The 18,148-nt window shown below is 46.2% G+C and overlaps 9 protein-coding genes across 10 annotated transcripts; 7 read left to right on the top strand and 2 right to left on the bottom strand.

Moving 5' to 3' along the window:
- Positions 1-551: 551 nt before the first annotated feature.
- On the top strand, positions 552-1,093 carry BDCG_16794 (uncharacterized protein; the record flags this gene model as incomplete). Its single annotated transcript, XM_045425992.1, has 2 exons — positions 552-780; positions 807-1,093. 2 exons carry the CDS (start codon positions 552-554, stop codon positions 1,058-1,060), a joined length of 483 nt encoding a protein of 160 aa, XP_045280654.1. The 3' UTR covers positions 1,061-1,093.
- A 6-nt stretch (positions 1,094-1,099) lies between these two features.
- On the top strand, positions 1,100-1,405 carry BDCG_16793 (uncharacterized protein; the record flags this gene model as incomplete). The annotated part of the gene is made up of 1 exon (XM_045425991.1): positions 1,100-1,405. One exon carries the CDS (start codon positions 1,100-1,102, stop codon positions 1,403-1,405), a length of 306 nt encoding a protein of 101 aa, XP_045280653.1.
- Positions 1,406-1,444: 39 nt separating this feature from the next.
- Positions 1,445-1,675, top strand: BDCG_16792 (uncharacterized protein; the record flags this gene model as incomplete). The annotated part of the gene is made up of 1 exon (XM_045425990.1): positions 1,445-1,675. The coding sequence occupies one exon, from the start codon at positions 1,445-1,447 to the stop codon at positions 1,673-1,675; it is 231 nt and encodes a 76-aa protein (XP_045280652.1).
- A 472-nt stretch (positions 1,676-2,147) lies between these two features.
- Positions 2,148-2,402, bottom strand: BDCG_16791 (uncharacterized protein). The gene has a single exon (XM_045425989.1). It carries the CDS (start codon positions 2,332-2,334, stop codon positions 2,152-2,154), a length of 183 nt encoding a protein of 60 aa, XP_045280651.1. The 5' UTR covers positions 2,335-2,402; the 3' UTR covers positions 2,148-2,151.
- A 413-nt stretch (positions 2,403-2,815) lies between these two features.
- BDCG_16790 (CAMK protein kinase) lies at positions 2,816-8,013 on the top strand (the record flags this gene model as incomplete). Its single annotated transcript, XM_045425988.1, has 11 exons — positions 2,816-2,857; positions 2,984-3,506; positions 3,602-4,194; positions 4,266-4,396; positions 4,481-4,497; positions 4,570-5,266; positions 5,424-5,521; positions 6,100-6,407; positions 6,525-6,722; positions 6,783-7,847; positions 7,945-8,013. The coding sequence occupies 11 exons, from the start codon at positions 2,816-2,818 to the stop codon at positions 8,011-8,013; spliced, it is 3,741 nt and encodes a 1,246-aa protein (XP_045280650.1).
- Positions 8,014-8,370: 357 nt separating this feature from the next.
- BDCG_03875 (uncharacterized protein) lies at positions 8,371-9,700 on the bottom strand. Its single transcript, XM_045419546.1, has one exon. It carries the CDS (start codon positions 9,447-9,449, stop codon positions 8,643-8,645), a length of 807 nt encoding a protein of 268 aa, XP_045275819.1. The 5' UTR covers positions 9,450-9,700; the 3' UTR covers positions 8,371-8,642.
- A 100-nt stretch (positions 9,701-9,800) lies between these two features.
- On the top strand, positions 9,801-12,778 carry BDCG_03874. 2 transcript variants are annotated; one of them, XM_045419545.1, is made up of 3 exons: positions 9,801-10,044; positions 10,125-10,261; positions 10,393-12,778. In XM_045419545.1, the coding sequence occupies exon 3, from the start codon at positions 10,515-10,517 to the stop codon at positions 11,409-11,411; it is 897 nt and encodes a 298-aa protein (XP_045280649.1). In that variant the 5' UTR covers positions 9,801-10,044; positions 10,125-10,261; positions 10,393-10,514; the 3' UTR covers positions 11,412-12,778. The 2 variants fall into 2 exon arrangements, with proteins under 2 accessions (XP_045280649.1, XP_045280648.1); XM_045419544.1 differs by having other exon boundaries at positions 9,801-10,261.
- Positions 12,779-13,010: 232 nt separating this feature from the next.
- BDCG_03873 (C2 domain-containing protein) lies at positions 13,011-15,101 on the top strand. Its single transcript, XM_045419543.1, has 2 exons — positions 13,011-13,807; positions 13,903-15,101. The coding sequence occupies exons 1-2, from the start codon at positions 13,065-13,067 to the stop codon at positions 14,840-14,842; spliced, it is 1,683 nt and encodes a 560-aa protein (XP_045275818.1). The 5' UTR covers positions 13,011-13,064; the 3' UTR covers positions 14,843-15,101.
- An 85-nt stretch (positions 15,102-15,186) lies between these two features.
- On the top strand, positions 15,187-17,680 carry BDCG_03872 (Atypical/ABC1 protein kinase). Its single transcript, XM_045419542.1, has 2 exons — positions 15,187-16,161; positions 16,258-17,680. The coding sequence occupies exons 1-2, from the start codon at positions 15,407-15,409 to the stop codon at positions 17,474-17,476; spliced, it is 1,974 nt and encodes a 657-aa protein (XP_045275817.1). The 5' UTR covers positions 15,187-15,406; the 3' UTR covers positions 17,477-17,680.
- Positions 17,681-18,148: the final 468 nt, after the last annotated feature.

Here is an 18,148-nt window from a genome sequence, read left to right as displayed (position 1 = left end):
TTATCAACAAGATTGTACACCTTAAGAATGATTATATGTCTGCTGAGATCGCGCGAAGCATTGATTATCATCTGTGTATATTGAATTCAATGAAATCTTCACTGTTTTGAAACTGCTAGAGAACTCTGTTCAACATGTGATATAAAGTCAAAGATTATATCAGATATCTCTTCAATTCTGAAGAGATTTGATGAAGATTTTGAAGCTTTTTTATATTATACAGTTGAGAACTTCATAAGAGAAAAAGATATAAAAGAATATTTCAGATCTACTTATATAGAATAGTATTATAATAATTAGAAAGATTCAGATTACAATTCATTATAATATAAATTTAGAAGTGAAAGTAGTATGAGATCTGTTCTCATCACTATAAATAGTGAATAAAGATGATTTGAATTTCTGCAATTTTGTCTGTTATAATGGACTTTTTAATTCATCTCTTATAATTTGAAATATACTCTTGTCAATATTCATATGAAGCAACTGTTCCCTTGTCAATCAATTGAAGCATTCATCAAATTGAGGTATTGAACTGCTTTGAATTGGAGATGAAACAGTGGATTCAATGGAAGATTCAACAGCGGATTCAATGGAAGATTTCAACAGTGTATTTGATGGAAGATTCAACAGTGGATTTGATGGAAGATTCAATGATGGATTCAATGGAAGATTCAACGATGGATTTGATGGAAGATTTCAACGGTGGATTTGATGGAAGATTTCAACAGTGTATTCAATGGAAGATTTCAACGGCGGATTTGATGGAAGATTTCAACAGTGTATTCAATGGAAGATTTCAACAGTGTATTCGATGGAAGATTCAATGATGGATTCGATGGAAGATTTCAACGGTGGATTCGATGGAAGATTCAACGGTGGATTCGATGGAAGATTTCAACAGTGTATTCGATGGAAGATTTCAACGGCGGATTCGATGGAAGATTCAACAGTGTATTCGATGGAAGATTCAACGGTGGATTCGATGGAAGATTTCAACAGTGTATTCGATGGAAGATTCAACGGCGGATTCGATGGAAGATTTCAACGGCGGATTTGATGGAAGATTTCAACAGTGTATTCGATGGAAGATTCAACGATGGATTCGATGGAAGATTCAACGATGGATTCGATGGAAGATTTCAACGGTGGATTTGATGGAAGATTTCAACAGTGTATTCGATGGAAGATTTCAACGGCGGATTTGATGGAAGATTTCAACAGTGTATTCGATGGAAGATTCAATGATGGATTCGATGGAAGATTTCAACGGTGGATTCGATGGAAGATTTCAACAGTGTATTCGATGGAAGATTCAACGATGGATTCGATGGAAGATTCAACGATGGATTCGATGGAAGATTTCAACGGTGGATTTGATGGAAGATTTCAACGGCGGATTTGATGGAAGATTTCAACAGTGTATTCGATGGAAGATTCAATGATGGATTCGATGGAAGATTTCAACGGTGGATTCGATGGAAGATTTCAACAGTGTATTCGATGGAAGATTTCAACGGCGGATTCGATGGAAGATTCAACAGTGTATTCGATGGAAGATTCAACGGTGGATTCGATGGAAGATTCAACGGTGGATTCGATGGAAGATTTCAACAGTGTATTTGATGGAAGATTCAACAGCGGATTCGATGGAAGATTTCAACAGCAGATTTGATGGAAGATTTCAACAGTGTATTCGATGGAAGATTCAACGATGGATTCGATGGAAGATTTCAACGGTGGATTCAATGGAAGATTTCAACAGTGTATTCAATGGAAGATTTCAATGATGGATTTGATGGAAGATTCAACAGCAGATCTGGATGTGAATGATAATGAGATTGTGAATTCAGTTCTTCTATTCCTTTCATCATATATTTCATCATCATCACATTGATTATCTCACTTGAGAATGTCATATTGAATGAAGTTGAAGCTGTCAGAGCTGAAGAAGAGAATATAATCACTGACATTTGAGAGATCTGTATAGAAGAATTGATTGTAGAAATTATAGATTCATTCTTCTAATTCTTCTTCTTCTTTCTACTTATTAATCATTTTATCATCTCTCTTGTTCTTTATCTCATTGATAATCACCCATTCATACAATCTGTATGAGATATCAGACTCAGGTGTAGAGATTTGTGAATATCAAGAATCCTCAGACTGAGTCTCTATATCCTTCTCATTCATCTGCTCCTTCATCTCATCATTGACTGAATCCTCTTCATTATCCAGAACTTCTGGAACAGGTAGTTTGAGAAGACTGAGGTGCAGGGTAGGAGTCTTTGTACAGGCTTGTGAAGCAGCAGGACAGCAGGTGTTGTGAGGCATATTGAAAAAAGAGTTGATTGATATATGTGAATTTGATGATAAAGATAAGAAAGACGCGTATTTGGATGATATTTGATTGAAAAAGACGTGTATTGAATGATATTGAATGATTCTAGAGAAATGCAGATATTTTGATTTTTTGGTGGTGTTTTGCTACTAATTTTCAGAGGGGGCTGGGAAAATTCTGTTTTCACAAGTAATATGTCCGCCACAATAGTTACCAGCGAACTCATATTATTATTATTATTATTTATTATTCCTCCAGCCTCCGCTGCCTCCACTTCACGCCGCCTGAACTGAACTCGAGAGGTCCTTGGGGTGACGCAGAGTCTCTAGAGATCTCAAACAATCCATATATAACTTCCCCAGCTCAGGCTCAACCTACAGACTCGTCGCTGTCGTCTGTTTTCCTCCACGGGATTGTTTTGTTTTATTTTGTTTTCATTTCCCTTTTTTGCATCGCGCTCCATCCACCACGGATATGGCCCCAGCGAAGGAGAAAAGTCATTTAAAACGAGGGAGGGTGAGATATTTATACATGTGGACTCAATCTATCTTTCTAAGCCTTTTTTGTTTTTCAAGTTTTTCTTTTTTATTTTTTTTTTTTTTTTTTTCAACTAATCGTTGCGTTGCTGCATTTTCATTCTAGCCCAGCGCGGGAAACCAAGCTCCTCAAGAGACCAAAAAACCCCGACGCTCGGAGCGGATATCGTCCCAATCCCAGGCAGCTCACCAAAAAAATGTGTATCTGCCCTCTCCGCTCACCCATCAAGAGTCCACTGCCACCGAGCTACAGAAAGAAACGACGGTGACCCCGTCAGAGGGCTATCCCGGCCAATTCCGTCATTACACTCCCGCCGCTGAGCTGCCCTTCTCATCCCCCCCAGGAGATACTCAAGCTCTCTCCCAGTTTGTTTTTCCCCCAAGAGCCCTTGCGGATGAAGTGGACGATGAGGCCGCCGAAGGTGTCTGGGGCTATCTTATTCCTCTCGATGACAAGTTCGGAGACCCATTGGTCTTGAAAAAGAGAGACACTTGTTCTTCGCCCGCCGTGGGTACCACAAATCGCAGGAAGGGATCTTCGAGATCTAAACGAGGAAAAGTCAAATTAGAAAACCTTGCTTCCCAAGATCATACCGGAGGCTATCTCATCGGGCGCCATTCAGAATGCGGTATGTTATTGCCAATTAGGCCGGTGGTCGCTCCGCCCTCAGGAATAATCGCGATACGGCGACACTTTGCTGACTGATATTATGATTCCTTGTAGATTTTGTCCTTGATATACCGACTATATCCAATCGACATTGTTTAATATATAACGAAAACAAACGAGGTGATTCCGTTGCTATTCTGGAAGACTTGTCTAGCAACGGGACATTTATAAACGAGGCAATTATCGGGCGCAATAAGCGCCGCGAACTAGAAGACGGAGACGAAATAACTGTGCTGGATGAAGCTCGTTTTGTCTTTCGCTATCCTAAAATAAGAGACACTAACAAATTCCGACAGCAATATCGCATCCTGCAGCAGCTAGGAAAAGGCCATTTTGCCTCTGTATATCTGTGCGTGGAGAGGTCGACCGGTGACAAATATGCAGTGAAGCGATTCGAGAGGCGCCCGGGAGACTCACAGCGAGCCGACAATGATGGCTTAAAACAAGAAATTGCCGTGCTAATGAGCGTTAATCACCCCAACGTGCTCTGTCTGAAGGACACCTTCGATGAGAGTGATGGTGTCTACTTGGTCCTTGAACTTGCCCCCGAGGGCGAGTTGTTCAATTGGATTGTTGCGAATCAAAAGCTTACGGAAAGTGAAGCTCGACATGTTTTCACTCAACTGTTTAAGGGACTTAAGTATCTTGTATGATGGATTGAAATCCTACCCTCATCATCCTTCATAGCAAAATCCTCCTCCTGACTTCTCTTATCTAGCATGAACGGAATATTGTCCACCGGGACATCAAGCCCGAGAATATCCTTTTGGTGGATGACCGCCTTACCGTGAAACTCGCCGATTTTGGTCTTGCTAAAATAATAGGGGAGGACTCGTTCACGACAACTTTGTAGGTTATATTCCGGTTTTCACAGGGAGACTACTTTCTAATAAAGAAACTGTCAATCTGAATGCTAACGATGCTCTTGGGCAGATGCGGAACACCCAGCTGTGAGTTTTGATTTATTATGGCCCCATCAAGCTTTATTAACTCTGTTAAAAACTGCAACTAACCTTAAACAGACGTAGCTCCTGAAATTCTCGAAGAAAACCCCCGGCATCGCAAATACAGCCGAGCAGTGGACATCTGGTCTCTCGGAGTGGTCCTATACATCTGCCTGTGCGGCTTCCCGCCATTCTCCGACGAACTCTACACGCGCGAAAATCCCTACACACTAGCTGACCAAATCAAACTGGGCCGCTTCGACTATCCAGCTCCCTACTGGGACTCCGTCGGGGACCCCGCGCTCGATCTCATCGACAGAATGCTGACCGTCGACTTCGACAAGCGCATCACTATTGACGAATGCCTGGAGCATCCCTGGCTGACGGGGCGGGGCAAGTACCCCAGCATCAATGACAGCACAGACGGCTTAACTGGCGCGATGGGCCTGCTTGATTTCTCGAAACGTAAGATGGCGCGTGAACGCACTCTGATAAGTAGCATCAATGATCTGCCATCTAGCCAGGTTATCGCAGATCCAGCAACTGGTGGGCATGGACATAGGCAGGTGAGAGTGTTCGACAGGAACGAAGCTAGCAGACGAATGCACAACCATGCGCCGAGGGGGGGTGGCGGTGGTGGTGGGGAGCGAGTACGGCAGGAACCCGCACCTGCGGCAAATCGGGATCCGGCTAACTTCATGAATTTGGGTGGTCGCGGGGATCCGATTTTATACAGCGATGATCAGGATGAGAGGTATACACGGGGAAGACGAAGGTGAAGGGAACACTCTTTCTCTTTGTCTTTTCTCCTTTTTTTCCATCTTTTGCATTTCCTTATTATTTCCTTATTTCCTTTACCCCTACCGCCCCCCCCCCCCTTTTTTTTTTTTTTTCTTTTTTTTCCTTGTCTAGTCTGAGTGGGAAATGTGTAGTCTGTCCTACTTTTATCTTCGGCAGTTACCTATAGATAGATACATTTCGGACAAATTTTGTTTCTGGGCTTGGATCAGGCAGAAGACCTATATAACTAGTGGTTATCTTAATATACCAATGAATATACAAATCAGTGCTGGCTGTGTATGTTTGGTTTTGTTCTTTGAGCGTTGGGCTGCTACTCTTTGATAGGTATACTGTTGGATAAATATTTATTATTAATATCAATGTTATACTGATATTGGTTCGGATTTATATTATTTGTTATCCCCTTCGTAAATACGAAGTACCCTTGAGGCTGACGCTTCTGCCGCGATAATAATTGCCGGGACCAGCGTATCCCAGATCAGCCCATTATTCTTCATCTTCTTAGCTTCTACGCTGAATACGGCAACAAAGGAAAAGCCTGGGCAGGGGAGGCAACGGCACAAAGACGGTGCCTGGTATTGCTGAGTACCGTCACGGAGCAGGTACTGTTCATGACGTGTTGGCAACGCCAGGATCCGTAGTGGTAGGCATATATTCATGGTACTCCAGCCCGTAAATACAGGTATTGCGCTTGTGCACATGTCGTGCTGACTCAGCCGAGCCTGCATTCTATTCTATCTTTTTGATAACGAAAGAATGCCCCGTCTGGGCTTCATCTTCCCCTGAACAACTAACTCTCCCTCAAAGTGCTGTCGACATCCCCACAACCCTCCGTAGTCGGTCGACTCCTTCGTTCCGCCAAAGTCACCATGGGGCTCCTTGCGGATGCTATTGTCCGCATCTGCGCTCATTGCTCTGCCGCGTCTCTCTGGGTGATTCTGCTCTCCGGTTTCGCAACTTTTATTGCCCTTTCTGTGGTAATAAACGTTATCCGCCAACTTCTCTTCAAAAATCCCAATGAACCTCCCGTTGTGTTCCACTGGTTCCCCATCATTGGAAGCACCATCTCCTATGGAATTGACCCGTATAAGTTCTTCCTAAGCTGCAAGGAAAAGGTGACCCTTCCACCCGCGCCACCCCCGTGGAACCCCCGAGAGCAACACTTGCCTTGGAATATGAATTCATGGCTCTAACATTTTGCTTCGATGTCTAACTATATTCTTTTGTAATAGTATGGCGATATCTTCACATTTGTTCTCCTTGGCAAAAAGACTACCGTGTTTCTTGGAACGAAAGGCAATGATTTCATCTTGAACGGCAAACTCAAGGACGTTTGCGCCGAAGAGGTCTACTCACCACTCACCACACCCGTTTTCGGTAGACATGTCGTCTACGATTGCCCAAATGCAAAGCTGATGGAGCAGAAGAAGGTAATTATTGCGACAATATCACTGGTTTATGAACACTCTACTGACTATATATTCGATTAGTTCGTCAAATATGGGTTAACCTCGGAGTCATTACGGTCCTATGTTACTTTAATCACAGACGAATTCAACCATTACTTGGAGACGTCATCTGCACTTAAGGGCGAAAAGGGAGTTCTTGATGTTTGCAAGAGTATTGCCGAGATTACCATCTTTACTGCTTCCCGGTCCTTGCAAGGGAAAGAAGTGAGAAGTAAATTCGACTCCAGTTTCGCCCAGCTCTATCATGATTTGGATATGGGGTTTACCGCGATCAACTTCATGCTCCCGTGGGCACCACTACCTCATAACCGTAAGCGGGATGCTGCTCAGCAAAAGATGGCAAAGGTCTATACAGATATCATCCGCCAGCGACGGGAAGCCGGTTGCCAGAAAGACTCAGAAGACATGGTCTGGAATTTGATGTCCTGTGTCTACAAGGATGGAACCCCACTCCCAGATATCGAGATTGCCCATATGATGATTGCCTTGTTAATGGCGGGCCAGCACTCATCCGCCTCCACTCTATCATGGATCGTTCTCCGACTCGCGTCTTGCCCAAAGATTGTTGAGGAACTATATGAGGAGCAGAAAGAGGTTCTTGGGGAGGATCTCCCACCTGTAACCTACGAAACACTTCAGAAACTCACCCTCAACTCACACGTTATCAGAGAGACCCTTCGCCTTCATGCCCCGATTCACTCCATCCTCCGCGCCGTCAAGTCCCCAATGCCCGTTGATGGAACACGATATACAATCCCGACCACTCACAACCTCCTCGCAGCTCCCGGAGTAACGTCAAGATTACCCGAGTATTTCCCAGATCCCATGACCTGGGATCCTCATCGCTGGGAGACCTCCACAATGGAAAAGGAGGAGGATCAAAACGAGGAGAAGCTGGATTATGGATACGGTTTGATTAGCAAAGGTGCCAACAGTCCTTACTTACCTTTTGGCTCCGGACGACATCGGTGCATCGGTGAACAATTCGCATATGTACAGTTGGGAACTCTGCTCGTTGCGATCGTCAGACATCTGAAATTGAGCAAAGTCGAAAACGAGACCGGTGTGCCAGAAACAGATTATTCGGTAAGCAAACCACGATGCCCTGTTTCTAGCTAATTGTCAACAACACCCCGCCCCCCTTTTTTTGGATATAGATAGCGATGCTAACATATGTGACTAGTCACTTTTTTCGAAACCTCTAGGAAGACCGCTTGTCGCATGGGAGAAGAGAAATCCCACCAAGAAATAAAATCACCCACTTCATGTTTCTTACCCTAGGTTTCGTTCATATCGGATTTTTGTGTTAAACTTGCCTTTTTTTTTACCTCTCTTTTATGCCATTCATCCCCTTCTTTTCTCGCCCTTTCTCCACTTAGACGAGTATATTATATTATTATTTCCTCATTGTAAAGGTTCAAGCAGGCTCCACAGGTAACATTTTCGTTAGTCTATATATTTGCATCTAACATACATAATAGTACATCTAATAATTAATTTTGCGATTGTTTTGATGTTTGATTTTGTTGATTGCTCTTTTCCTTTTTCCTTTTCCTTTTTTTTTCTATTTTTTTTTTTTTTTTTTTTTTTTTTTTTTTTTTTTTTTTTTTTTTTTTTTTTTTTTTTTTTTTTTTGAAAATGGCTTTCCCCATTGCGTAGTTTCGTTCTCTTCCTTCATATTGCGTCTCCAAGCTCCAAGGGTCCCGTACTATACAAAGAAAGGAAAATTGTAGATAAATGCCAACCGTAAACACAAGATCTAGCAGGGTTTAAATATAGCATCAAGCAAAGGAACAGAATGACTTAATATACATATTCACTCTTGAAAACAGCCCAAGTGCGGGAGAGAAAAGAAAAGTGAAATAAACACAGAAACTCAGTTTATGCTGAGACTTTTTTCCTCTCCTCGCTCCGCTTCTTCGCCCTAACCTCCGCCTGCCTTCTTTCTCCTCCATCGATCTTCTTCCCCTGCTTATCCTCCCACATGCCCTCCTGCACCTGTATGACTCCCGCCATTCCATTTGTTCCCTTGACCAATTTAATGTATGGCGCCTTTAGCACTGGGCCACGCCCTAGCGTGACTTTCATATATTTCTTGGGCGGCTGTGGTATTTCTTTCGGTTGCGACTCGCCCGGTGGGAGGTTCACTACCGCCCATTTCATGCCAGGGGATAGAGTTGCGGTGCCTGTGGCTGTGACGGGGGGGATTTCATGCTCACGCTGACCACCAGCTGTTGTTGTAGGTGTTTCACACTGCCCCTCTGCCCTCGCCACGACTTGGTTATTTGGTATCTCAACAACCCTCAGTTGACCCACGCCATCAACTACGTGCTCTAAATCGCCGCCAACCCCGTACTCGCCGCGTTGAAACTTTTGGCGCCAGCGGAGCAGATATCGGCGAAGACGTGGCGGCTCAATGCCTCGTGCCTTCAATTCTACGGAGGAGAGAGTAAATAGCTCGTCCCAGGAGGTGAATTTGGAGGCGAAGCGGGACATGTTGCGGCCGATTAGGGAGAGGAAGGTTTCCGCGTCTGGGACGAAGGGGGTTGGTGGGGGAACAGGGGGGTGTGAGCTTTTATGCAGTTGGTGGAGGAATTGGTGCGATAGGGGGTAGAAATGGGAATACGAGGAGGGACCTGTTAGGAACCGGGAAGCGAAGGGTCTCCGTGGGATGGTTCGGGCCGCCATGGTGAATTGGTCGCAATGTCGCTGAGCGGAAGAGTGATCGATAGACAAGCTCGTCGGGATGGGCAGCGGTATAGATGAGGTTCCGTGAGGCCGCTCAATTAGGGTTGTTATACGTCATTTATAAGAGGCACGGTCTGCTAAAGACGATCGAATTGCTGTGTGGGTGGTTTTCTTCGAGGAATAGCTGCAGGCGAGCGAGCGATGCGTGGCGATACCGAGTCTATTCCATCAAGATTTGAGCCAATGTTCAAATATCATCGGTGATTTTGGTTCTGGCGGTTAAGAAATTTGGAGAGCCGACGGGCACCGGAACAATGATGATCCGGGTGGTTTATTTGTGTTCAATCTGCAATCCCGTCTCTGGGTTTCGAACAGCTTCAACAATTTTGAGATAACTACAATCATACTGGAACGACTTGAACAACCGCTAAAGACTCGGTTTTCTAGTCGCGTTCATGGAGTGAAGAAGTGCCCCGCGATTACTAGTGATTGATTCTAAGCTCTTATCCGGGCTTCCCTTGTTTCCGTTATTCAGTTCCTTCCAACAACCCGCCAACCTTCCACCCCAACCTCACCTGCAATGGGGGTATCGCCTGTAATTACATGCTCACCCTCCGGAGTACATTCAGCTACAGGTGGACCAGATACTAATGCCAAAATACTTGCCATGCGCAGCTCTGGGCGCGCGGAACATCCAGCGTCACAACCAGCGTCACAACCAGCCTCCGCTGCTGAAGCCGGGGGCTATCTCGCCGCGGTACCAGAGGCAGCCGAGCAATTAAATGTAGCTATAAGCCGTAAATACGTTAAGGGTTTGTTAGCCTATTTCTTTTCTTTTCTTTTTGTTTCTTTTCTTGTTTCCTGTTCAATTCTTCCCTTCAACTTTCACACACAAGACCCTCATTCCCTTGGCAGACCTCGAACTTACTCGCGTCCGGCACAGATAAAAAGCTTGGAGAAGGCACATATGCCATCGTTTATCTCGGACATCTCCGACATGATCCCACCTCACTTGTTGCCATCAAGAAAATAAAAGTCAACACAGAATACAAAGACGGGCTTTCCATGGACGCTATTCGAGAGGTGAAATATCTCCAGGAACTCTCGCACCCCAATATCATTGCGCTTCACGACGTTTTCTCTTCTAAGGACCAGAATCTCAATCTCGTCCTCGAATTCCTCCCGCTAGGAGATCTAGAAATGCTTATCAAAGATAGAAATATCCAGTATGGTGCAGCAGACGTTAAAGCGTGGATGGGGATGCTAGCTCGGGGTGTCTGGTTCTGCCACGAAAGCTTCGTTCTGCATCGTGACATCAAGCCCAACAACCTCCTCATCGCTTCGGACGGTGAAGTCAAACTAGCCGATTTCGGTCTGGCGCGGTCATTTGCGGACCCCTATTTGAACATGACTCATCAAGTGATCACCCGCTGGTACCGCCCGCTAGAGTTGTTGTACGGTGCGAGACAGTACTCGGGCGCAGTAGACATCTGGTCAATGGGAATGGTGTTTGCTGAACTCCTCCTACGCGTCCCATTTGCCGCAGGAAACACGGACATGGACCAGATCTCCAAAATCATCGGCGCCTTCGGAACCCCGACTGAGGAAAACTGGCCGGGTGTGACCAAACTTCCAAACTTTGTACCCATTGAGGAAACCCAAATCACCCCTTTACAGGGTCGTGATTTCTTTATACGACAGTTCCCTACAGCAGGGCCCTTAGGCGCCGACCTCCTCGCATCGATGTTGAAATTGGATCCACGAAAAAGAAGTACTGCGCGCCAAGTCTTGCAGCATCCGTGGTGGGTGGCTGAGCCGCGGCCAACGCGAAATGAGGACCTTCCGCGAAAGGCCGGCGGTGCGAAGAAGATGGGGGACGACTTGGTAAGGCGGGGTGGGGAAGTTGATGACACTCGATTTAAGAATGCAGCAAGGCAATTGGATTTTAGCGCGCCGAGATGAAATAATATTGTTTTACACAAGGGTATTACTATGCTACCCTCGGTCGCGGATGGCTTTGCATGATGCGACCCATAGCCCCGTTTAATTCGGTTTTTGACGACAATACCGAAGAGGTTGATTGGCTTGGATTGCTTCTGACATGGTTTACATTCTGGCCGATGGAACAACATACGCAGCAGACCAACCGCGCAAGCCCGACATCCTGAACGCTGCCGGTGAATGGTGTTAATAGCCCCGTCACCATCCCTGAACGAGAAAAGTTGTCGTCAAACACAACATGGACCCCCGATTTGAGAAGTCTTGTTAGCGTATCTGATGCCGTGACGGAAAATTTCAAGCCACACAGGTTAGCCTCCAAGGATAGGGCCAGCTGGACATATTCCCACTACTGTAACCATCATTATTCCCGGGAAGGTAGAAGGGGCGAAAGCGGTGTCTTCCTAGCTACATACCAACGTGGTCTCAGTATCGGGCATTGCAAATGGGACGGTATTTTGGAACTGCTCGGAAACTGCTCGGTTCACTACAAAAGGAAGAGGAGGGGGGATCTTAATTGAGCTCCAGAGGACAAGGCAAAAAAGCAAAAAGGCATTCCGGGCGGCATTCCTAGCCAGCCTTTGGAACTGACAGAAAGGAAAAGTTTTTGGAACATAACTACTCAGGATATACAAGTGGTTAGCATACATATTCGTTTGCAAGCACACTACAGCAAAGAGGACCTCGCGACTTTGTCCGATTTCCCTGATAATAAAAGTTACGAAATAGGATTATAATTTTCCACCAGCGGGAGTACCTTAGCGAAGAAACTCGCGCTCACACGACACACGGTCATATCAAGTTCCAGGCGCTGTGCGGGTTATTACATAGTACACGCACATCGTGCGAAGTCGGTATGGATTGGCCTGTGAAGGGGGTCAAGGGGGTGGCTTTGCCCCACCAGCCACACGTACTAGTTAGTTATTAGTTAACTAGCTAATAAATAAGTTAGTAGAATTGAGTGAGTTCGTGGGCGCTCTCTCTGTGTTGTTCATGATTCATCCAGACTCCGTCAGATCTCGGGATGGTTTACGGTTTTTTCCCAAGTTCGACAGCAAGATCCAGCCGTTTCGTATCCACTTCCCATTCTGCAGCAGTCCAGTCCCATTATTGTATCATTTGTATCATTCTGCATAGAATCCTCCACCAACCAGACATTCTCTCTGCATTGGCGGGGGCGTCGAGAGACAGTTGTGGCTGAGGTGAACCTTGGAAGTTCAGGGCTTTGAGATTGACTCTGATCTGCGGAGTATCCCCCGTTTTCTGTGCTTCTGTGTAACTAATAAGTTATTATTTAATGTTATATGAATGAGCCTGCGCCTGGATCTTCCATCTCACCCGCTTCTATTCTTTCAGCGCTTTGGATGCAGCGTCTTCGAGCCCCTCGAAGATAGTTAACTAGTCAACTTACCTAAATCCATCAGCAACGGGAATTACATAAGAATCTCTGCGCCACAGGCCCACTACAGCCCTATATACGATTATCTCATATCTATCTCCATTAAGTTTGAGTTAGTTATCTCTCTCGCCTTCAAGCTTGAAATATATAACTAATCATGACAATAATAACAATAATAACAATAATAACAATAATAATCACCTCCAGCTCCCCAGGCTATGCCCCACAGGCCTTCATCCTCCAGCTCGCTCCCCAATCTGAACTCGAAGGTGAAGTCCAACTCCAGCTCAGCCCCTCGACAAGAGCAACCTGCTGGCGGTTTTGATAGTACCCCTGTCCCCGCCGCACCTCCAGGTTTCACCCTCAAGTTCACATTCCACCGCGCCTCCAACCTCCCGATTGCTGACATCAGCACATTGTCCGCGGACCCTTTCGTCCTCGCCTATCTTACCTCTACTCTTCCTCGCCGCAACAAACAGGATCCCGATCTCGTATTTCGCACTCCGACTGTTTCTAGGAGTGTTGAACCTGTTTGGAACTGCGACTGGATTGTTGCCAATGTCCCTGCTTCTGGCTTTGAGCTGAAATGCCGCATCTACGATGAAGACCCTGTCAATAGCGATGACAAGCTCGGAAATGTCAAAATATCCGTCCCGTCCATCAATGAATCGTGGCCTGGAATCACTGAGCAGCCCTACAAGGTGCAGAAGCGCACGGCCAGCAAGCGGGCCTACTTCATGCGGTCTTTAGGCGTGGTCTTCTTGAGGAACAAACACATGAACGCAACTTTGTACATGAGCGTTCAATGCCTTGGTAGGACCCCCGGCGATGAGGGAGGTAGAATGTATACCATCGGCCCTCTCCACTGGAGTAAGCATTTTTCGCCCTTGATCGGGAGGCTTGCTGGCACCATGGATTCTGCCCCGGTCCAAGATGGCAAGAAGCCGGTCACCAGATATAAGTATGTCTTTTCTATACGTGTAAACTAAATATGTGTGTGCATATACATGTTTGTTTCGTAAGCGACTGATACCGTACTGTTATCTGATCCTACAGTTTCCAGGCTATCCAGATTCAGCTGAAAGGCCCAGTACCCGCCTCCCTATATCATCGATATGTCGAATTCAAACCTTTTGTCAAAGGCATGTTCACGGCGCGAAGTCTTCGTGGTCGCATTCTAAACCATGCTCTCCATCAGCAGCATGTAAGGATCTACAATTTCGATAGGTCCACTGTCTATGGTGTATATCCCACTCCATCACACGAATTCACCCAAAAATTTCTCGAATTCGTCCACTACGACATGGACGGGAGAATATTCACCTACGTGATTACTCTGGACGGCCAATGGCGCTTTACTGAAACAGGCACCGAATTCGGCATAAACATGCTCAGCAAACACACCATGCACAGCAACGTTTCGATATACATTGCCTTTGCCGGTGAATTCTTTGTACGACGTCGTTCACAACCTGCTGGGAAACCGCGGAGCAGATCTCCTCCCCCAAGGTCAAAAAGTGATTCTATACGCCAAATAGATGTATCACCAGGCGACAGCGAGGCTTCCGCACCCGCATCAACTGATCCAGCTGTGTATGAGCTTGTAATTGATAATGATAGCGGCACATACCGTCCCAATGCCAAACTGCTTCCCGAGCTGAAAGAATTTTTATCCATGAACCTCCCTGGTTTAGAGGTGACGACCTTTGACTGCCAGGAAGATGCAAAGCTGTTAGACAAACTAAAGGAAGGGCAGCGACACCGTAAAACAAGAAGCGGTCGGCAAATGACCTACCTTCAACGTGTGATCTCACTTTCGTCGATTTCATCTTCTGACGAGGAAGACCTCGACGAGTATTTTTGGCACTCGTCTGGCGCAGCAAGTGCACCAGCCACACCTCTAAAGCGCTTGCGACGAATGGCAAAGCCCAAGGCGCAGTTGATTAACTGGGCGGAAAGAGCAGGCGAAAAAAGAGGAGAAACAGCAAATCATTAATTCATGAAGATATCAGACAAACCAGAATGGAGAATTTGGGCTAGGGGCGATGGAATTAAAGTATTGTTTTCGAGGAATGGCAATCAATTGTTTACTTATTTGTCATTTCTTCGCTCTCAGAGAGCCTTACCACTTTGTCTACGTACACACACTCAATGTTATACATTATTTAATACCTAACTCATACACTATGATAGTTATACGCTAGAAACGGTCGTGTAGTATTCATTGTGAGGTGCGCACGAAAGCTTAATCTGCCCTGCACCCTATCCTATGACGTAGGTATATAACTAGTTCGAGCAAGCGAGTTTTCTCTGCCTGTGGCTTATGTAATTCTCCGCCCAATTGTCCGCTCCGCCAGTTCCAGTTCCGCGAGGGTTCTCCAGATATTTATTTCCGGCATCAATACCAGGAATATTGGTATCTGGGAATATATATCTTTAACCTGCTCCCTTCCCTCCCAGGTGGACTATATTCTAGGTGTATGGGATCCGTTCCTAAGCAATGTCTTGACCATCCACTCCTTTCGCCTTCCCGGCCATTCGCGTCTACACATGCTATACGATGCGTTCTCCCGCCTCCCATTCGCTCCGAATGCTAGCATCGTCTCGTAGCCCTTTTCCGCAGTCTAATATGATCTCCCTCACAAGAGCGATCCACAGCCAGCGATTCCAGCCCTTTGTTCCGCCTTCCCCAAGCTCACTCTCCAAACCCGCCCCTCCCAGAACATATCCCCGCACCAGAAAATGGCTTCGCCGCCTCTTTTACATAACTCTGGGTGGTGGCATTGTTTATGGGATTGATAGACAATTCTATGCTTCCTGCTTGACACGCACAGCTCGCACTTTTGGCTTGGGTGTGCTAGTCGCGATTGACTATAAAGTAAATTTTAGCCCCGAGCCTCTATTTGCTGAGTCGATTGCGGCGGTACATGCGAGAAATGCGGAGCGTCTGTCTATCTTACTCCGCTCAAACGGTGGCTTGTATCTGAAAATTGGCCAGGCTATTGCCATGCAATCTGCCATTCTGCCACCTGAGTTTCAAAAAATGTTTTCGAGCATGTTCGATGATGCTCCGCAAAATGACTGGAAGGATGTCGCTCGTGTCATAAAGGAGGACTTTGGTCGCCCCGTTGAGGAGGTGTTTGGAGTTTCTTTTGATGGGAACCCTGGAAGTGGTGTGATGGAACGGGTAGCAAGAGCCAGCGCCAGTGTTGCCCAGGTTCACTGGGCAAGGTTGCCGGATGGCAGAGAGGTCGCCATTAAGATCCAGAAGAAAGAGATTTCGCAGCAGGTGAAGTGGGATTTATGGGCTTTTAAGTATGTTTTCGCACTTGTCCTTTTCCCTGCTCAACTCATTACCCTCGTGTCGCTTTTAAGAATACTCCTTAACAAGTAGTGATTGAAATTCTACAGGGTCGTAACGTACATATATAGCCGAGTTTTCGATATTCCATTTTACAGTCTCATTCCTTTTGTTAGCGAACGCCTATACCTGGAAACTGATTTTGAGAATGAAGCAAACAATTCCGAAAGAATGGCGAAGCTAATTGCGTCTGAACCTCGACTCCGTGATAGGGTGTATATACCAAAGGTCTACCGCGAACTAAGCTCTCGAAGGGTGATGACAGCCGAATGGATCGAAGGTGTCAAGCTGTGGGATAAGGAAGGGATCACTCGACCATGGCGAGGCGAGTGGCGGCAAGGGAGTCCAGGATGTCATGGGACACCTCTCAATCCTCCCAACCAGGGAACACGAAGAGTACCTAATGCCATTGCATCTAGGACTAGGTATGAGAATCTGAAGCCAAACCGCGACTACTGGAAGGGCAAAAATGGTCGCGGGGGCTTGGGACTGTCCCTGAAAGAAGTGATGGAGACGATGGTGGACCTCTTTTCTGCTCAAATGTTTCTTTGGGGCTGGCTACATTGCGACCCGCATCCCGGTAATGTTCTCGTGCGACGTCGACCCTCCGGCAAAGCTGAACTCGTGCTTATTGATCACGGCCTTTACATTCATATGGAGCCCAAATTTCGCCAAGAATATGCTCGCTTCTGGAAGGCCCTTCTCACGTTCGACAATGCAACCCTACACACTATAGTGCGTGGTTGGGGGGTGGAGAACACAGATATTTTTGCTTCAGCCACGCTGCTACAGCCCTACCGCGGCGGCGATCTTTCTACATCCCGTGGTCTGGAAGGACTGAGCAAGAAAGAAAGAGCTCAGAGGCACTATGAAATGCAACAAGCTATGCGCAAAGCGGCTCGTGACGTCCTTGGTGACGAGACAAAGTGGCCCCGGGAGCTTATTTTTATCGGCCGTAACTTCCGCATTGTCCAAGCCAACAACCAGTTTTTGGGTTCGCCTGTCAACCGCATCAAAATAACTGGCATCTGGGCATCCCGCGCACTAGTGGAGTCTCCTGAACTGGCACTCGCTGACAAGATTCGGAACTACGGCCGACACGTCATCTTCAGGCTTGTTCTGCTGAGCTCCGACATTTGGTTTTATGTGAGCAAAATAAGGCAACTTCTGGGCTGGGGGCGAGGGATGGAAGATGATTTGGAGACTCAAATGCAAAATATGGCCAAGGAGATGGGGGTTGAATTGAATCAAAACATTTTCGAAGGGTAGTTCCATCCTTTACTACTCACACGAATACCTGTACTATATGTAACTTAAAAATTGTTCTTCAATTGCAGGCCCTAGAGCTCTGGTTTTGGAGATGTGCTATGGGTGCTCTTGCCGCCAGATCCGGCAGCCAAAGATGTTCATGGCAATTGCTTATATAGATCCCATTTCAATATGTACTACATACCCCCCCCCCCCCCCCAACCCTTCTCGCTGTATTTGTGTTCTGTGATGATACAGGAATCTAAATTATACAGGCGCGGAGGGATGCGCAGAAGGGGCTAGCGGATGGGTGAACCTTGAGAGGATAAACAGCAATGTGAACTTGATCACTGTCACCAACGCTGCTAAACTTAGTGCCAGAGCTTTGCCGGGCCCAGCCGCTGCCTATCCATCTATACGAAGTACAGAGTAAACAGTGCGAGGGATTGTGTATGAATCAGCATCAATCATTCTTATCGCGGCCCAACGGGCGACTCCACTGCGTCGACACACATTATCAAAACAATCCTGGCCTGCCCTGAATGTGCAGTGGAGAGGAGATACCTCTGTTGAGTTTCGAGTTTCGTGGCTTGATGCGAGAAACAACCGACGCTGCGTTTTAGCAATCCATATCAATGGTTCCTCTCAGGCCATTATGTCTGTCATGCTTGGTGTGATGATTACATTTCTTAA

Source organism: Blastomyces dermatitidis (genome assembly GCF_000003525.1).
Source record: "Blastomyces dermatitidis ER-3 genomic scaffold supercont1.3, whole genome shotgun sequence".
Lineage (NCBI taxonomy): Eukaryota > Fungi > Ascomycota > Eurotiomycetes > Onygenales > Ajellomycetaceae > Blastomyces > Blastomyces dermatitidis.
This window is presented reverse-complemented; position numbering and strand designations above follow the sequence as displayed.